The following is a 16,028-nucleotide window of genomic DNA, read 5'->3' as shown; positions in this document are numbered from 1 at the left end:
TCCATATTTCGTCCAACATTCGACGTATTCAATCACCGGACAGGTGAATTTCGAATATTCAACATTTGGCGACGGTAACAGGACACCGACTATGGAGAAGGTATTGAAGGTACTAACAGTGTAGCGAAAAATGTTCGACCTGGTTTTCAATGATATTTTGAACTTGTTCGGCCAAGTAAACACTGACAAGATTGCCATATTCAGCAAAATTATTATTCCTTCGCTCATATTCCGAACATTTTTGCTTACATTGTAGTCATATCATATCATGCGATGATTCACAAGTTTAAAGAAATACCACAAAAACTGAAAAAAACCTTTATCAGCATTTCTAGTATTCGACCTGCTAAGGACTCCATTATATTGTCTTATGCGATTGAGTTCACATTAAATATAACTATTTAACGTCGTTTTTCGAAAAATAGTGGATTTGGCAGTTGTGTGTTGTTCGTAAAAATGCCTAAGCGGGCTCATAGTGATTCTGAAATTGTGGAGAAAGAGAAGAAACGGCAAAAATACAATAAATTAAAAAGGAAAATGGAAGAATTTCGTAATGAAATTATGACTTTCTCCTCCGATTCTGAATTGTCAGATGATAATATGCTGAATACTGCCTTTGATAACTCAGGTAAGAACTAAACCATTGAGGAATTGAGGTTTATTGGCATGCTTGATGTATGGCCGAAAAATCCTTGTGATTTAATTACATTTAATGAAAGGGATTCTTGGAAATTAGAATATCCAAAAATTCTAGTAATTGAATGAATTTAATAATAGCTAAAATTCCTTGTGAAATAATAAGTTTGGCTCAAGGCATTTTTTTGAAATGGCCACCCGAATCTTAATGATTCTTTGTTTCAATCTCAGACATTTCATTGATGCCTGATCGAATCTATTAGTTATTATGTATATATGTGTACATATGTATTTATCTTTGAATATTAAAACTTATAATATCCCATCTTTGTAGATGTGGAAGCCCAACAAAGGGGTTTGGCTGTGACCACTGCGGATGTTCATGTAGATTCAAGTGATCCTATTAGTTTAGTAATCAATGAACCGAACAAGCGCCGGCTGACCCGTAAATAACATGAATCGAACAGAGAAAACGCTAAACAATGATTCCATTCGCCACCGCCACTACCGGAAAGCAAGGAAGATGATGTAATGAACCTTTTTGGCCAGGATCCGGCCAAAACTACTAAGTTGGGCCACACAATACTAGACGGAATTGCAGTACGGTGGTCGCATCTTTTAACAAAAGGCTTAGATAGGGAAAAAAAACAAAAATTAATCGAACAATATCTTCCCGCTCAAAATTGTGACGCACTATTAGCCCCAATCTTAAATGAAGAGATTGTAACAGGTTTAAAAGAGAATAAAGTACGTGAAGATATTTTATCAAAAATTCAAACTCAAATAGCCGCTGGCCATATGGCGTTATATGATCCTATTAGCATACTAGTTTCAAACAAAAACTCTGCAAACGATAATAATCAACTCCTACAGAAAATAGCTGATTCAACAAAAATATTTGCAGATGTTTTTTACCAGATATCACTTCATAGAAGATTTTTATTAAGTTCATTTTTGAACCCTCAATACAAAAAGTGTTTGGAGAATAAGAAAATTGAGAAATATTTATATGGGGAAAATTTATTAGAAAAGCTAAAAGAGTTCCGAGAAGCTTCTAGTGCATCTTCAAAGGTTGGAGGCATTACAAAACCTAAACATACATATCTTCAAAAGGATCATTTAAACTACCAAGGTCAATTCAACAAACCCAATTTCAAGCAGAGCTTCAAGCAAGGCTTCACACCATACAGGTCTCAGACAGCAGAGAGGCGAACATGGAAAATAGAGAGAGGAGATCCGGACCATTTCAGAGAACAGAGAGGAACGACAAGACATTCAAAAAACAAACACCCTGGACAACGAAAAATAACTAACTGTATGTACTGAAACCGCCGGTAGATTGTCTAGATATTTCAACTAATGGGCCAAAATTACCAACAATAAAATTATTTTGAGTTGGATTAAAGGATTTAAAATTCCCTTTCTGAAAGTACCGGTTCAACACAGAACGCCAAAAATTTGCATTGCTAAAAAGACTTGAATGCATATAATCACGTGATAAATGAATTAGAAACAAAAGGAGCCATAGAACTCTGTACACATATTGACAATGAATTTCTGTCATCCTATTTTTTGGTCCCAAAATCAGATGGGGGCATCAGATTCGTTTTGAATTTCAAAAAAACTTAACGAATACATTAATGCCCCTCACTTTAAATTAGAGGACTATAGATCCGTTTTGAAATTGATCTCAAAGGGTGATTTTATGGCAAAACTTGATTTGAAGGATGCGTATTTTGCAATTCCTATAGATAAGAGTTGCAGGAAATTTTTAAGATTTGAATTTAATAAAAAACTATATCAATTTAAAGTTTTGCCTTTTGGTTTAAACATAGCTCCTTTTGTGTTTACAAAAATATCAAAACATTATTACATTATTTGAGATCTAGAGGATTTGTTTCAATAGTTTATTTAGATGATATGTTACTTTTAGGATCATCGTATAAATTATGCAAAAAAAAATAAAAAACTCACGATACTATTTGCTTCGTTGGGATGTATAATAGATTGGAACAAAAGTATAATTAATCCATCACACGAAATAACATTTTTAGGCTTCGCTTTCAATTCAAAGAAATTAATTTTTTCAGCTCCACCAGAGAAAAAACATAAAATTTTTTAGGAAGTTTATAAATTCATGTTGAAAAAAGAATACAGAATTAAAGATTTTGCAGCTTCAATTGGCAATTGGTCGCGGTCTGTCCTGCTGTCAAATATGGCTGGATGTATATCAAGCCTTTTGAACGAGAAAAATGGTTAGCATTATTGAAAGTAGATAATTATTATAATAAAAAAATGAAAATTCCAAAGTACTTGAAAAATTAGTTTTTATGGTGGTTAAAGAATTTAGAAACAAGTAAACAGCAAATAAAAGAAGTTCCTTTTATAAAAGAAATATTTACTGACGCATCGCTTAAGGGTTGGGGGGCATGTTGTGGATCAGAAAAGACTCACGGTTTTTGGAATTTCTTTAATCAAAAAGATTTTCACATAAATTATTTGGAGTTAGTTGCCGCTTTTTGCGGACTGAAATCATTTGCAAAGATCTACAGGATTGCACTAGTTATAAGATTTCCGAGTAATGAAGATTATATTTTCAAACGGTTTTTGAAGGGCATTTATAATATAACACCTGCTATGCCCAAATATTTAACTACTTGAGATACCTCTCTAGTTCTAAGATATTTGGAAGGCTTTCATCCACATGAAAATATTTCCTTAGAAAAGCTTGTTCATAAACTAGTAACTTTACTGGCCTTAACATCGGCTCATAGGATACAAACAATTTCGCTAATTAAGATTGAAAATATCATTATTAGAAGTACAGTTTTAGAAATTAAAATTTCAGATAGAATCAAGACATCAGGCAGAGATAAAAATCAACCGATTCTTAGATTTCCTTTTTTAGAGAGAAACCACCACTTTGTGTTGCATCTCTGATATCTCATTATCTAGAGAGAACTAACTTGTTAAGGCCTAAAAATGAAGAACGACTGATTATTACTACTAAGAAACCATTTAGGGCAGCTTCGACACAGACATTGAGCCGATGGATAAAAAATGTATTAAGCTTAAGTGGCATTGACTGTAATATTTTTAAGGGCTATAGTACTCGACATGCCGCAACATCTGCAGCGGCTCGAGCTGGCCTCAGTGTAGATGCAATTCGTAAAACCGCTGGTTGGACTAAATATTCAGAAATATTCAATAGATTTTACAATAAACCTCTAGTAGACGATCCAACTGAATTTGCTAAAACTATTTTATCTATTAAAAATAGTACTAAATAGTTAAGGTATAATATATGTATGTGAATAAACATTGGTGCGTACTTATGTATACATATATATATATATAATATATATTATATAATATATATATATATATATATATATATATATATATAATATATATATATATATATTTATATATATATTATATATATATATATATATATATATATATATATATATATATATATATATAATATATATATATATTTTATATATATATATATAAATATTTATATAATATATATATATTTATATATATATATATATATATATATATAATATATATATATATATATTTATATATATATATATATATATATATATTTTCTTGCTTCTATACTATAAATTTATTGTTTATATGTTATATCTGATTGTATTTCTTTTCTGTTTTCGTTTGTTAAGTATATAATATTTTTTACATTTATACTTATGTTACATATATTCTTTCTATGAAAATAAATAATGATGTTATTGGATTAATAATCGGGTTTTCATTTTTATTGCAATGTGTAAGAGTTCATAGATTGTGTGTCTTTGATAACATATTTCTTTAAACATCTACAATGTAAGCAAAAATGTTCGGAATATGAGCGAAGGATAATTGAAAGATTGTTCGACTTACCTGTAAGGAGGGACAATCTAAATTATCCTAGCTCATATTCCGAACATTTTTGCTGCCCGCCCTAAGATCCACGCCCAAATTACAATCTATTCACTCTTAGAACGCTTTCACGCGACAATATAATGAAGTCCTTTGCAGGTCGAATACGAGAAATGCTGATAAAGGTTTTTTTCAGTTTTTGTGGTATTTCTTTAAACTTGTGAATCATCGCATGATACGATATGACTACAATGTAAGCAAAAATGTTCGGAATATGAGCTCGGGTGATTTAGATTGTCCCTCCTTACAGGTAAGTCGAACAATCTTTCAATTCTAGAGGAGAAAATCCAGTTTCTGAGGGATTTGCATAGACAAATGGTGAATTTTTCATTAGACTACGAAGATGCTTCGAACAAAGAAATATCTTCGGCTGATGAATACTCAGACAAGTATTTTGAAGTCAAACTTTCAGCTGAAAATCTTTTAAACAAGAACATTATTGCTGACTGTCTTTCTCAATGCTCTTAGTTAAACGAAAATTAGGTGTAGAAAGTTTGGTGGTGAGATCTGAAAATGGCTTCTATTTTGGAGTCAATTTCAGAGGGTGAATGATGATGAAGACATTGCGCCAGAGGACAAATTTCAGTAACCCTCCCTGTGCAGAAAACTACTTAAAAGTAATTGAAAGCCTAAGGAAAACATTTGGGAGTAAAGATTTTCTAGTACAATTCTACGTTCGTGAGATGTTAAAACTAATAATGAACAATTTTTTGACTCAAAATAACCTTAGCATCCTTTACGACAGAATGGAATCCCAATAAAGCATCACTTACGAGCTCTAGCGAATCGTGTCTTCTCATTGCCTGGACCTAATATGAATGGAAGAATCAGGATAAAACGCATCTCACTGATTTATACAGGGTGTAACTGAATAAGTGTAAAACATTCAAGAAGGTATTCCTCATCGAAAAAAAGATAGGATCTTTCATATAAAGAAATTTCATTCGAGCATCCCTTGTTAAGATACAGCCCCTTAAAGGGGCTACATAAAATTTGTATAACAATTTTTTTCACAAGCACTAAAAAAGTTACAATATTGAAATCAACCTGATGTTTTGTACTACCAAAAAGACATTCAGCCAGTAATTTATTTGGTTTACTTCATGGTTGTAAGGGGTGGAAAACGCAACCCCTAAAATTTATTTCCAATGTAACTTTTTGTCTTTTTATTTGTTTACCATTTAAAAATATATTTCCGATAGACTGTTTCATTCTGAAAAAAAAATATCTCTTGGGTTTTCTGCCTAAAATAAACCAGTTCGTAGCAAAAAATTATTTTACGAACAACTACAGAGATACAACGTCATAAATGCGAACTGGATTTAATGTTATTTTGTAGTTAGTACCTGCATTAAACGATTAAAGGGTAATAAAAAAAAACAATTTATTAATAACAAAACACACAACATGTAGAAATCATGGTAAATGTTCAATATGTCTATCTTCAGACATTACGCATGCGTCTAGACATCGGCGCATTGAGCCACGTATTCGCTCAAATATTCCTGGAGTCTCTCTGATTACCCTGCACGCATCGATAATGCGGTTTCTTAAGTCCTCTATATCGCGAATAGGAGTACGATGAACCAATTGCTGTAAATGGCCCCAAATAGAGAAATCGAGAGGATTGAGATCCGGGGATTAAGCGGGCCAGTTCTGTGGTCTTCCTCGATCTATCCACTGATTTGCATATGTTTCAGTTAAATGCTGAAGTGCTAGTTGACTAAAATGGGCATGCATAAAAAACATATCCCTTCTGACGCCCAAAAGAACTTCCTCCAGCAGTACTGGATGCACTTCTTTAAAAATTGAACGTGTAGAGGAATAGAGGAGGTAGAAAGCCTAATTAAATCATCCCCAATAACTCCGAGCCACACGTTAAGAGAAAACTGTTCTTGAAGGTTAGTTTCGACTATAGTGTGAGGGTTTTTTTCAGCCCATATGTGGTAATTATGAAAATTAATAATCTTGTCCCGAGAAAAACTACATTCGTCTGTGAATTCTATCGTCTTCAGAAAGTCACAATTTCTTCTAATCATTTCCAGCATCCAATTGCAAAATTCAAGACGGTTCGGAAAGTCTCGCGGTAACAGTGCCTGTACTCGTTGCAGATGGTAAGGGTATAAGAGTTGTTCCTTTATAATTCGAAATACCGTCATATGATCAACATTCAGCTGGGAAGCAATCTTTCTAGTACTGGTAGTAGGTTGTTCTTCAATCAAATTAAGTTCTGCTTCCTCAAGCTGTGGTGTTCGTACTTCTCGATGGCGACCACAATCCTGCGTTCTTTTGTCGAATGAACCATATTCTCGTAATTGTTGATGAAGTCGAGCAAATATTCTATGTGAAGGATGCTGCCGTTGGGGATACATTTCAGCATATCTTTTAGAAGCTTCTAACTCATTCCCCTGCGACAGACCGTAAACGTAATGCATATCAGCCATTTCCTCATTTGTGTATGCCATTATAATAAATGAATTATTGAAGTAACAAATTAAGAACAGAACAACAACACACAGTTAGTATTAATTCAATTTCGAAAATTCACAAACTGACAGCCTTATACCAATTTAATTGTCACTATCGCTAATAGCGACCTACTAGATAGATTAGTTTCGTTTTTTTCGTATTTATGACGATGTATCTCTGTAGTTGTTCCTAAAATAATTTTTTGCTGCGAACTGGTTCATTTTGGGCAGAAAAACCAAGAGACATTTTTTGTTCATAATGAAACAGGCTATTGGAAATATATTTTTAAATGGTAAACAAATAAAAAGACAAAAAGTTACATTGGAAATAAGTTTTAGGGGTTGCGTTTTCCACCCCTTACAACCATGGGGTAAACCAAATAAATTCGGGGCTAAGTGTCTTTTTGTAGTACAAAACGTCAGGTTGATTTCATCATTGTAACTTTTTTAGTGCTTGTGAAAAAAATTGTGATACAAATTTTATTTACCCCCTTTAAGGGGCTCCTCTATCTTAACAAGGGATGCTCCAATGAAATTTATTTATATGAAAGATCCTATCTTTTATTTGATGAAGAATCACCTCCTTGAATGTTTTACACTTATTCAGTTACACCCTGTATATTGATTGATAATCAGGAAATTGTTAGTATGATGAATATTTCTTGCAGTAAAAATACAAGTACAATTCTTTATCTTCATATACGAAATTTGTCTACCATGAAATGATATTAAAAATTTTCCATCCCTTCTATTTTAATTGTCAGAAACTGATGAAAATTTCTAATCTAAATATTGAACATTGTTAGAGTGCTTTCAAGCTAGATATATTTTAATGGAAACGTGATACTTACTGGAAAATCTACTCGGATACTCGGATCGTGGCTAAAGGCGTTGATTAATTTTAAAAACATTTTTTACTTCGGAGACTATCGAGAAATAGTACGGGAGGTAGCGTGTTTTCGGAATTGTTTCGTACCTATTGAAAATCATACCAGTGATATTTTTCCTCTAATATTTGAGAACTCTAAACGTTGGCTTCTCCAGTGTCGGCAGAGATGAAGGGGATAAGTAGTGAAAGTTGTTGAAAAATCATGCTTTCAGTATTTTCAACCCAGACAAAATTCATGAGATGGCTTTTCAGATCATTTCCAACAGAAAAAATATAGTTAACTGTATGAAAGATTGGGCATTATACATCAGTCACGTGTACGAAACACAAGTGAATTAATTTCAGTATCTTATGAATTTCATGCAGCTAAAATTTCACATTTCTAAAGTAGTGAAAAAAATCGTCAGCCTCGTTTTACCTGGGTTAGAAGAATCGATGCGGTATACAATCATTTTGACAAATAAACTGACAATTTCTGAATCCCCACATCCCACACATTCAGCTGACGGTGATTTGTGTTTGTATCAAACTCAAGTTCTGTGGGCAATCAGACGTATCCTTCTAAACATTTGGTGGTGGCTACTGATGAAATCTATCTGTGATTCTAACGAATTTTGGGGAATGCAGTGTTGCCATTTGTACAGTTTCTTATATCAACATTTATTTTAACATTTGTGAATGCTACGTTGAATTCAAAGTAACTTTTATTTCTCAAAATTTTTCAATATTCCAGCTTAAATTGACCCTTCATTGCATTCTGTTGCAGAAATGCAACATACCGTTCAATCAGTTGTATGTTTCTATTCCAATAAGCAGAAGTATTCGTGCACGTTGTAAGATATCTGCAACAATGTCTGGTACGGAATTTCGTGCCTGAAAAAGCCCCTGAACGGCCCTGGTTTCAGTTTGAAATGTGTTTCCGTTGAGAGTGTGAGGTTAGAATTTCACTACCTGTGTATGGTGTTATTTGATTTCTCTCCTAGCGTTCAAGAATACGAATAAATTACCAAACCATCAGGTAAGACACATTTTATGACATCCATAAATCGCAGGCTGTTTTTTACATAATTTTTTTCGTTATGTTATAAATATAGTTTGTTGCATATGTGCAACAACATGCGGTAAGTTCATATGAAATGTGTTTTTAGCATGACTGCTAAAAAATACCTCTCAGATAAGGATTTGGGAGAAATACTACAGAATCTGAGTGAAAGTGAAGACGGCTATGATTTTTTTGATGATAGCATCGCAGATTCGAATTTTCTGCCGAGCGATCAGGATTTGGAAAATTTTGTTTCAAATTTTGAATATCAAGAAGGTGAAAACGAATTGGACTTGGATGATACAGCCGATGAAGAAAGAACCTTCGATGAAACCCAGCAAGAAACTAATGTTGTGGAAACGACAGTATCAGTTCCTTCCACATCAACAGCAGCAGAAGGAGAAAGAAAATATTATTTGGAAGAAAAAAAATCTCATACTGAATGAAACCCAGATGAAATTTCTTGGGAATTCGAGTCTTCCAGCTAGTATCATGGAATTGAATACTCCTTATCAGTTCTTAACTTTTTTATTCACCGATGATATAGTCAGTAATATTGTAGAATAGTCGAATCTATATGCAATACAGAAGGATCCCAGTAGACCTGTCAATATACAGAGGTGAGACAATATATTGGAATTTGCTTCTACATGTCATTGTTTCATAATACGATCCTATTGGTACGAGAGCTTGGGATTTGATGCAATACAAAAAACAATGTCGGTGAATCGTTTCGAAAAGATAAAACAATTCCTCCATTTCAACAATGATGAAGCAAACAAGCCACATTCTGACAGACTGCATAAAATAAGACCTCTTCATGATGCACTGAACAGAAACTTCTCAAAAGTACTAATGCAGCAGTACCTATCCCTTGATGAGCAAATTTGTTCTACAAAAGCAAGACATTTTCTGAAGCAATATTTACCACTCAAACCTCATAAGTGGGGGTTCAAACTCTTCGTTCTATCCTCCGTATCAGGATTTGCTCATAAAGTTGAAATTTATGCAGGACAAGAAAATGGCAATTACTCAACAGAAGTTCCTGATTTGGGTGCTAGCAGCAATGTCGTGGTTCATTTGGCACAAATGATTCTAGACAACCTGAATCACAGAATTTACTTCGATAATTATTATACCTCGATTCCGTTGATATCATACTTAGCTGGAAGAGGAATACTGAGCCTGGGTACTGTACGGCGAAATAGGATATCAAACTGTAAGTTGCCAGATGAGAAAGCTATGAAAAAAGCAGATAGAGGTGCTACATATGAATATGTTGCCTCATATAAGGGCACAGAAAGACTATAAAACTGTAATACTCCTATCGAATTTCGCTGGAGAAAAACCTTCAACGTTTTGATAGAAAGAGAAAGGAAAGAATTGAAGTGGATTGCCCATACATTGTGAAGGAATACAACCGGCACATGGGTGGTGTTGACTTGTTGGACAGTCATTTGGCACTGCACAAAATATTACTACGCAGTAAAAAGTGGTATTTCAGACTGTTCTATCATCTGTTAGATATGGCAGTGGTCAATTCTTGGGTACTCCATAAGCAAGCTTTGGTTCAGCGTTCAAGTACTGACAAATTGCCAACTTTGTCTGAGTTCAAAACAGAAATAGCAGAATGTATGTGTAGAATTGGTGCACAGCGGGAAAGAGTAAAAAGAAGTAGACCGTCCTTATCCATTGAAACAGACATTCAAAAGAAAAAAAATGAGGGGTCCCGCCCAACATGTACCTCCCGAAGACGTGATACAAGATTCAATTGGACATTGGCCCATTTCGAAGGAGAAGAGAGTAAGATGTAAAGTTCCAAACTGTACAGGAATTTCACGAACAACTTGTTCCAAGTGTGGCGTTGGACTTTGTTACAACAACGAAAATAATTGTTTTCTTCAGTTTCATACCACCTAAATATTGATAGCGTACACATGGTGTTGCATTTCTACAACACATAAAAAATGCATTGAAATGAAATGAATTTTTTTTAATATTTTTCCATTCATTCTCATGCGAAAACAATCCTTATGAGTGATGAACAAGACGAATATAAAAAATCATGCAATGAAGGGTTAAAACAATATTCTCCAATGAAATCTTGTTTTGATGTGAATTCAATATCTGGCATATGCATTGAAATAGTGAAACATCAGAGAGTGCGACCAAATATGGAACATCCAGAGTTCCTATCAAAATTCGAGATCATACGTATAGGACATGTCACAGACATCATTTCTCAAACACGATGAATAGCACAGGATGTTCTCTAATTGCGGTGGAAATATGTAAGAGTGTGTTCAGGCCCTAATTTTATGAAAAAATTAAATACAAACATACCTAGGCGAATGCAGCATTTCCAAAGTACAAGGTGTCTCCATGAAAAAAAACCTAAAAGCTCTGTATTTCAAAGATAACTTCAGCAAAACATCAAATGTACTGCATTTCTGGAAAGGAGATTTTAGGCTCTAGTGAAATATGCGTATAGGGCATGTCACAGACATGAAATATGCGGGAATATATAGGGTGTCTCATTGAAAAAAAAGTAGTTTTCCATCAATAACTATTAATATCTCATTTCAAAAAATTCGTTTTTACCTGACCATTGATTCCTTCCGAAATGTTTTCATAGAAAAAAGGAATTTTTGACAGAAAAAAAAGTTACAGCCTATTCGAAAATGTACATTTTCGAAAAACATGCTGTTACTTAGAAACGATGATAGATATACTGTTTTCACCATTAGGTTTGTCATAAAATTTGACAACCAGACACAGCCATCAGTTTTCATCTTTCTAGTTCAATCTGGCCCACAATTACACCCTCTTGGTACACCCTATTGGTGAGACAAGAGTCTCACTCTTTGGTGGTTTCACTTTTTCAGTGGCATATGCCAAACTGGCAACATTCAATTTCAAAAAAATGTTCAGAATCATGGAGTATAATTTTTCATAGCAACTAACAAATTTTCAGCAGGAGATTTCATTTCGTTCTCCAGATACGTTTAATGTTCTACTGAACTTGAATTTTCCCGTATATATTGATATCCCAATTCTCAATATCACTCACTATTACATGTAACGTAAAATGTGCTTTGAAATATTATTTTTTAAAGTTTGCTATTCACAATATAAAGAGGCATTTATGTTACAATAATTTAATATTGATTGAAGTTCAATTATGATGCACGACTTCCATGAGTTTGAAATAACTTGGTACTTATGAAATTCAAACACATGACTTATAATTGAACTTTGGTTATCAGAGCCCGGATGACCACAATTCGAATTTCACTTTCGGCCATAAAAGTTTTAAAACTTCATTACATGACTTACATACAAATAATTATTCCTTTCCAGATGATCTGAAAACCATTTCTTGAATTTTAGCACAGTAGAGAAAACTTGAAGTATTTTTTTTCAACTTTCACCTGCAGTCACGCTTACTTCCATCGCTAGTCCGGCATTTGACGCCCCTATTCATGATATTTTATTGAACTGAATAAAGGTTGAACCAGAACCTCTCGCGTTAAATAAATCCAAACAATCACTTCTCCCAATCACCAGAAATGCCAACTGGTTGGCGTCTTCAGCGGATAAAGATGTTTTCTTCAATTCCTGAAGACGCCAACTTGGTTAGTGGAATAACGCGCGTCAAGAAGAGTATTGCATTATTGGTGATTGGGAAAAGTGCTTGTTCTGATTTTGATGAACTGATGAAAATACAATCAATTCGGTATGAAATTCATAGAAAAAATGCAGCGCTATCTCCCGTACTATTAGACTGAAGATGTTTTCAAGACTATATAGTTTGTTTGAAGGTAATTGACAAAGTTTTGTAGTGCATTTCATTAGTTCGGACTTCCATTGTCTAATATGATATAAATTGATTTGAAATCCCTGAAAGAATCTGTAAAAATTAAAAAAGATTAGCTGACAACAATTCTATTAAGCGAAAAACTGAAATTACAGTGAAATGAAATACAAGTATCAACCAAAAAAATAAAAACTTGAACAATTAACAGGAGATGAAAATTTAAAAATTATTAACTAGAAATTGAAATTTAAATTAAAAGATTCCAAACCAATTTACTCCACGACGTTTCGATTGTTAGTATCCACAATCATTTTCGGGTGATAACTGAACTTATTCCTTCGAAATCTGACTATTCATAGGTCATTTAAATGCTTTCACCTATCCCCTCTCACCTCTCTCCGCTTCATCGGGTTTTAGCGGTAGCTGATCATTTGGCGGCAGTTGGTCGTGTTGCGCTTGATTAGAGGTTTCCATATGTTGCGTATCTCTACGCTAGCTTGGCTAAATGTGTTGTTGGACAAAATATATGCGGTTTCTTTGAATGTTCTCCTAAACCAGTGTTTCTCCTTATGGATGATTTCAGCTTGAGCCCACTTGATGTTATGTTGATGACTCCAAACATGCTCTACTATTCCTGATTTGCTGGTTTCTCTTCGCTGTGTGTGCTTCTTATGCTCGGCAATGCGAACTTTCAATAGCCTCTTAGTTTCACCGATGTATGATTATCTGCACTCGCAGGGTATCTGGTAAATGCAATTCTCGGAAGCGCAGTCCGCGTTTGGTGGCCTGGTTTTCGTGAGGTTGCTACGGATAGTGTTCCCAGATCTGAAGCAGGTTCTGATGTTATACTTGTACCCAATTCTTCTTATTCTTTACGACAATCCTCTGATGTAGGAAAGTACAAGTACTGATTTTGGCGGCTTCTCTTCCTTGTGGAGCTCTTGCTGTCTTCTAGCTAAAGTCTGTTCCACCATCACTTTAGAGTAACCATTTCGTTGAAGGTCATTTTTGATGATGCCTATAGTCTATTTCAAAAGAGTGTAGAGTAATAAAATCTCATTAAGTATTCAAAAGCGCTACAGGGTGATCCGTCAATAAATTCTGTCACTTCCCTAGTCCGCATTGCAAAATTATGTCGTTTCATAAAGAGCAGGTAGGTATCACCCTGTTTTAAGGGATTTGTCCATTGTTATCGACGGATAAATACTGAGCCAGAGGCGCGCTAGTGGGATAATTGCCAAAAGAATATGCATTCATAAAAATTATATTAAAGGAAATAAAAATTTAATACAGCAGAACAGTGTTATTAAAAAAATATAAAATGTAACAATAAAATATATACGAACCGAAATCGGGAAATACTCACAAACACACACGAACGAACTTTACGTATTGAAACACTTGTGGGGACTTTAAATCAATTTATTCACAAAAACGACAAGAACTTTACTGGATACGTTATTACAATTTGACACTTGAACAATACTAAAACTGTGAACTTCCCTTAACGTTTAACAACACTCTATTTATACCCTAATTGAATGTTCTAGAGATTACTAGGTACAATTTTCGAGAACCTTCCGAGAAAATAATTATTCAGACTACCCTTAATTCTAAACCCTAACCTAAGCAGAAGTGTCACTGTCACTGATACACTGGTCTCTGTCCAGATTGCTTATCCCGCTACAGTATATTTACAATTCAATTAAATTATTCTACATCAGTATAGTCTTCATCCGAAGAACTGTCATCATCCCCTGGTGTTATAATTATAGGGTCAACCACCTGATCGACCAAGTTGTCCAGTTCCCACATTTTATCTTCCTCTTTTAAAACATGCTGGATTGCTTTTTGCCAGTTTTCTGATGTGATTTCCATAATGGCTTGATCAAACAATACCTTGACATCTTTCACTTCAAATGTGGTATTGTGCCTTGCAACATATCCTTTAACTTGTGCCCATATAAGTTCTATAGGATTTAATTCGCAATGATATGGCGGTAGGCGCAGCACAGTTACTTCATACTTTTCTGCTACATCTTCTACGGCATATTTCATGAAGCGAGATTTATGTTGTTTTACTATGGCTAGTAGTTCCTTCTTTACTGAATTCGTCTCAAACTGAATACCTTTATTTGACAGCCAGTTAATAATTTCTTGCTTTCTCCAAGCTGAAGTTGGTACCTTCTCTAAGCGCCTTGAATGGTAGCTTGCATTATCCATAACCACGACCGAATCAGCTGAAAGAAATTTTAACATTTCCCCGAAGTAGTCTTCGAAGACATCCGAATTCATGTCCTCATGATAATCTCCCGTCCGGCACGACTCAAAGCTTAACAAACCTTCTTTTAAAAATCCGTCTTCGCTTCCAATGTGAGCAATTATAAGCCTCTTCCCTTTTCCCGAAGGCACTTTAATACCCGTCGAAAGGCCTTCTATGAAAGCTTGGCGAGAACTTGTTATATTTTTATCTTGCCACATTTTTTTGACTATATAACCTTCGTTTATCCACGTCTCATCAAGATAAAAAATTTTCTTTTGCTCTCTGCGGTACTGCTTTATAGTTGTCAAATATTTTCGTCTCCAGCAAACAATTTCATCACTTTCCAGTAATAGTGCCTTTCGATTGTGCTTTTCCCAGGCAAAATTCATACTTTTTAAAGTTTTCCATAAAAGTTTTCTGGATATCAAAGGAATATCGTTATCTTGGCTTATCTCGATAAATATTTTTTCAAGAGTGGGTATTTCCTTTTTAAAATAAAACGAATGAACTTTTCTTCGAATGTCACATTTGGTGTCTTCATCTAAGATTTTTATTGGTCTTCCTGATTTTCTCTTGCATGGACTTACCTGGCCTGATATCTTTCTTTCTCGCAATAATTTAAAAATCGTGGACTGTCCAATTCCAGTCATTCGGGCACATCGCTCAACACTTTCTTGCACAGACAAACTAGGGTGATCGTGTTTTATGCAATCATATACATTTAAAATTATAACTTTTTCGCGAACAGATAGCGGAGAATTTTTTACACTTCTTTTCTTTGGAGTAAATGTCCCCATTTTATAACTTTTTCACTATTTCTATATCACAATATCACTGTACGTTTAATTGGTGTAGTAACAATTACTATTATAACTCGAATGTTTAAGACACCATTACAATATATTTAAACCCTTTTTCTTAATTACCTGGGTTTAATAGGTATTGCATGATTGGTGGGC

The 16,028-nt window shown here is 34.2% G+C and overlaps 1 protein-coding gene across 1 annotated transcript in view; it reads right to left on the bottom strand.

Moving 5' to 3' along the window:
• LOC141485509 (uncharacterized) overlaps positions 1-15,804 on the bottom strand; it is a 35,129-nt gene extending 19,325 nt beyond the window's left edge. The window contains exon 1 of the mRNA XM_074182332.1: positions 13,825-15,804. Coding sequence (XP_074038433.1) covers positions 14,517-15,719 — 1,203 coding nt within the window. The 5' untranslated portion in view covers positions 15,720-15,804 and the 3' untranslated portion in view covers positions 13,825-14,516. The remainder of the gene's footprint in view (positions 1-13,824) is intronic.
• Between the last annotated feature and the right edge of the window lie 224 nt (positions 15,805-16,028).

Source organism: Leptinotarsa decemlineata, unplaced genomic scaffold, assembly GCF_025532065.1.
Source record: "Leptinotarsa decemlineata unplaced genomic scaffold, Ldec_3_MD MMD2_tig00026328_RagTag_RagTag, whole genome shotgun sequence".
Taxonomy (NCBI): domain Eukaryota; kingdom Metazoa; phylum Arthropoda; class Insecta; order Coleoptera; family Chrysomelidae; genus Leptinotarsa; species Leptinotarsa decemlineata.
This window is presented reverse-complemented; position numbering and strand designations above follow the sequence as displayed.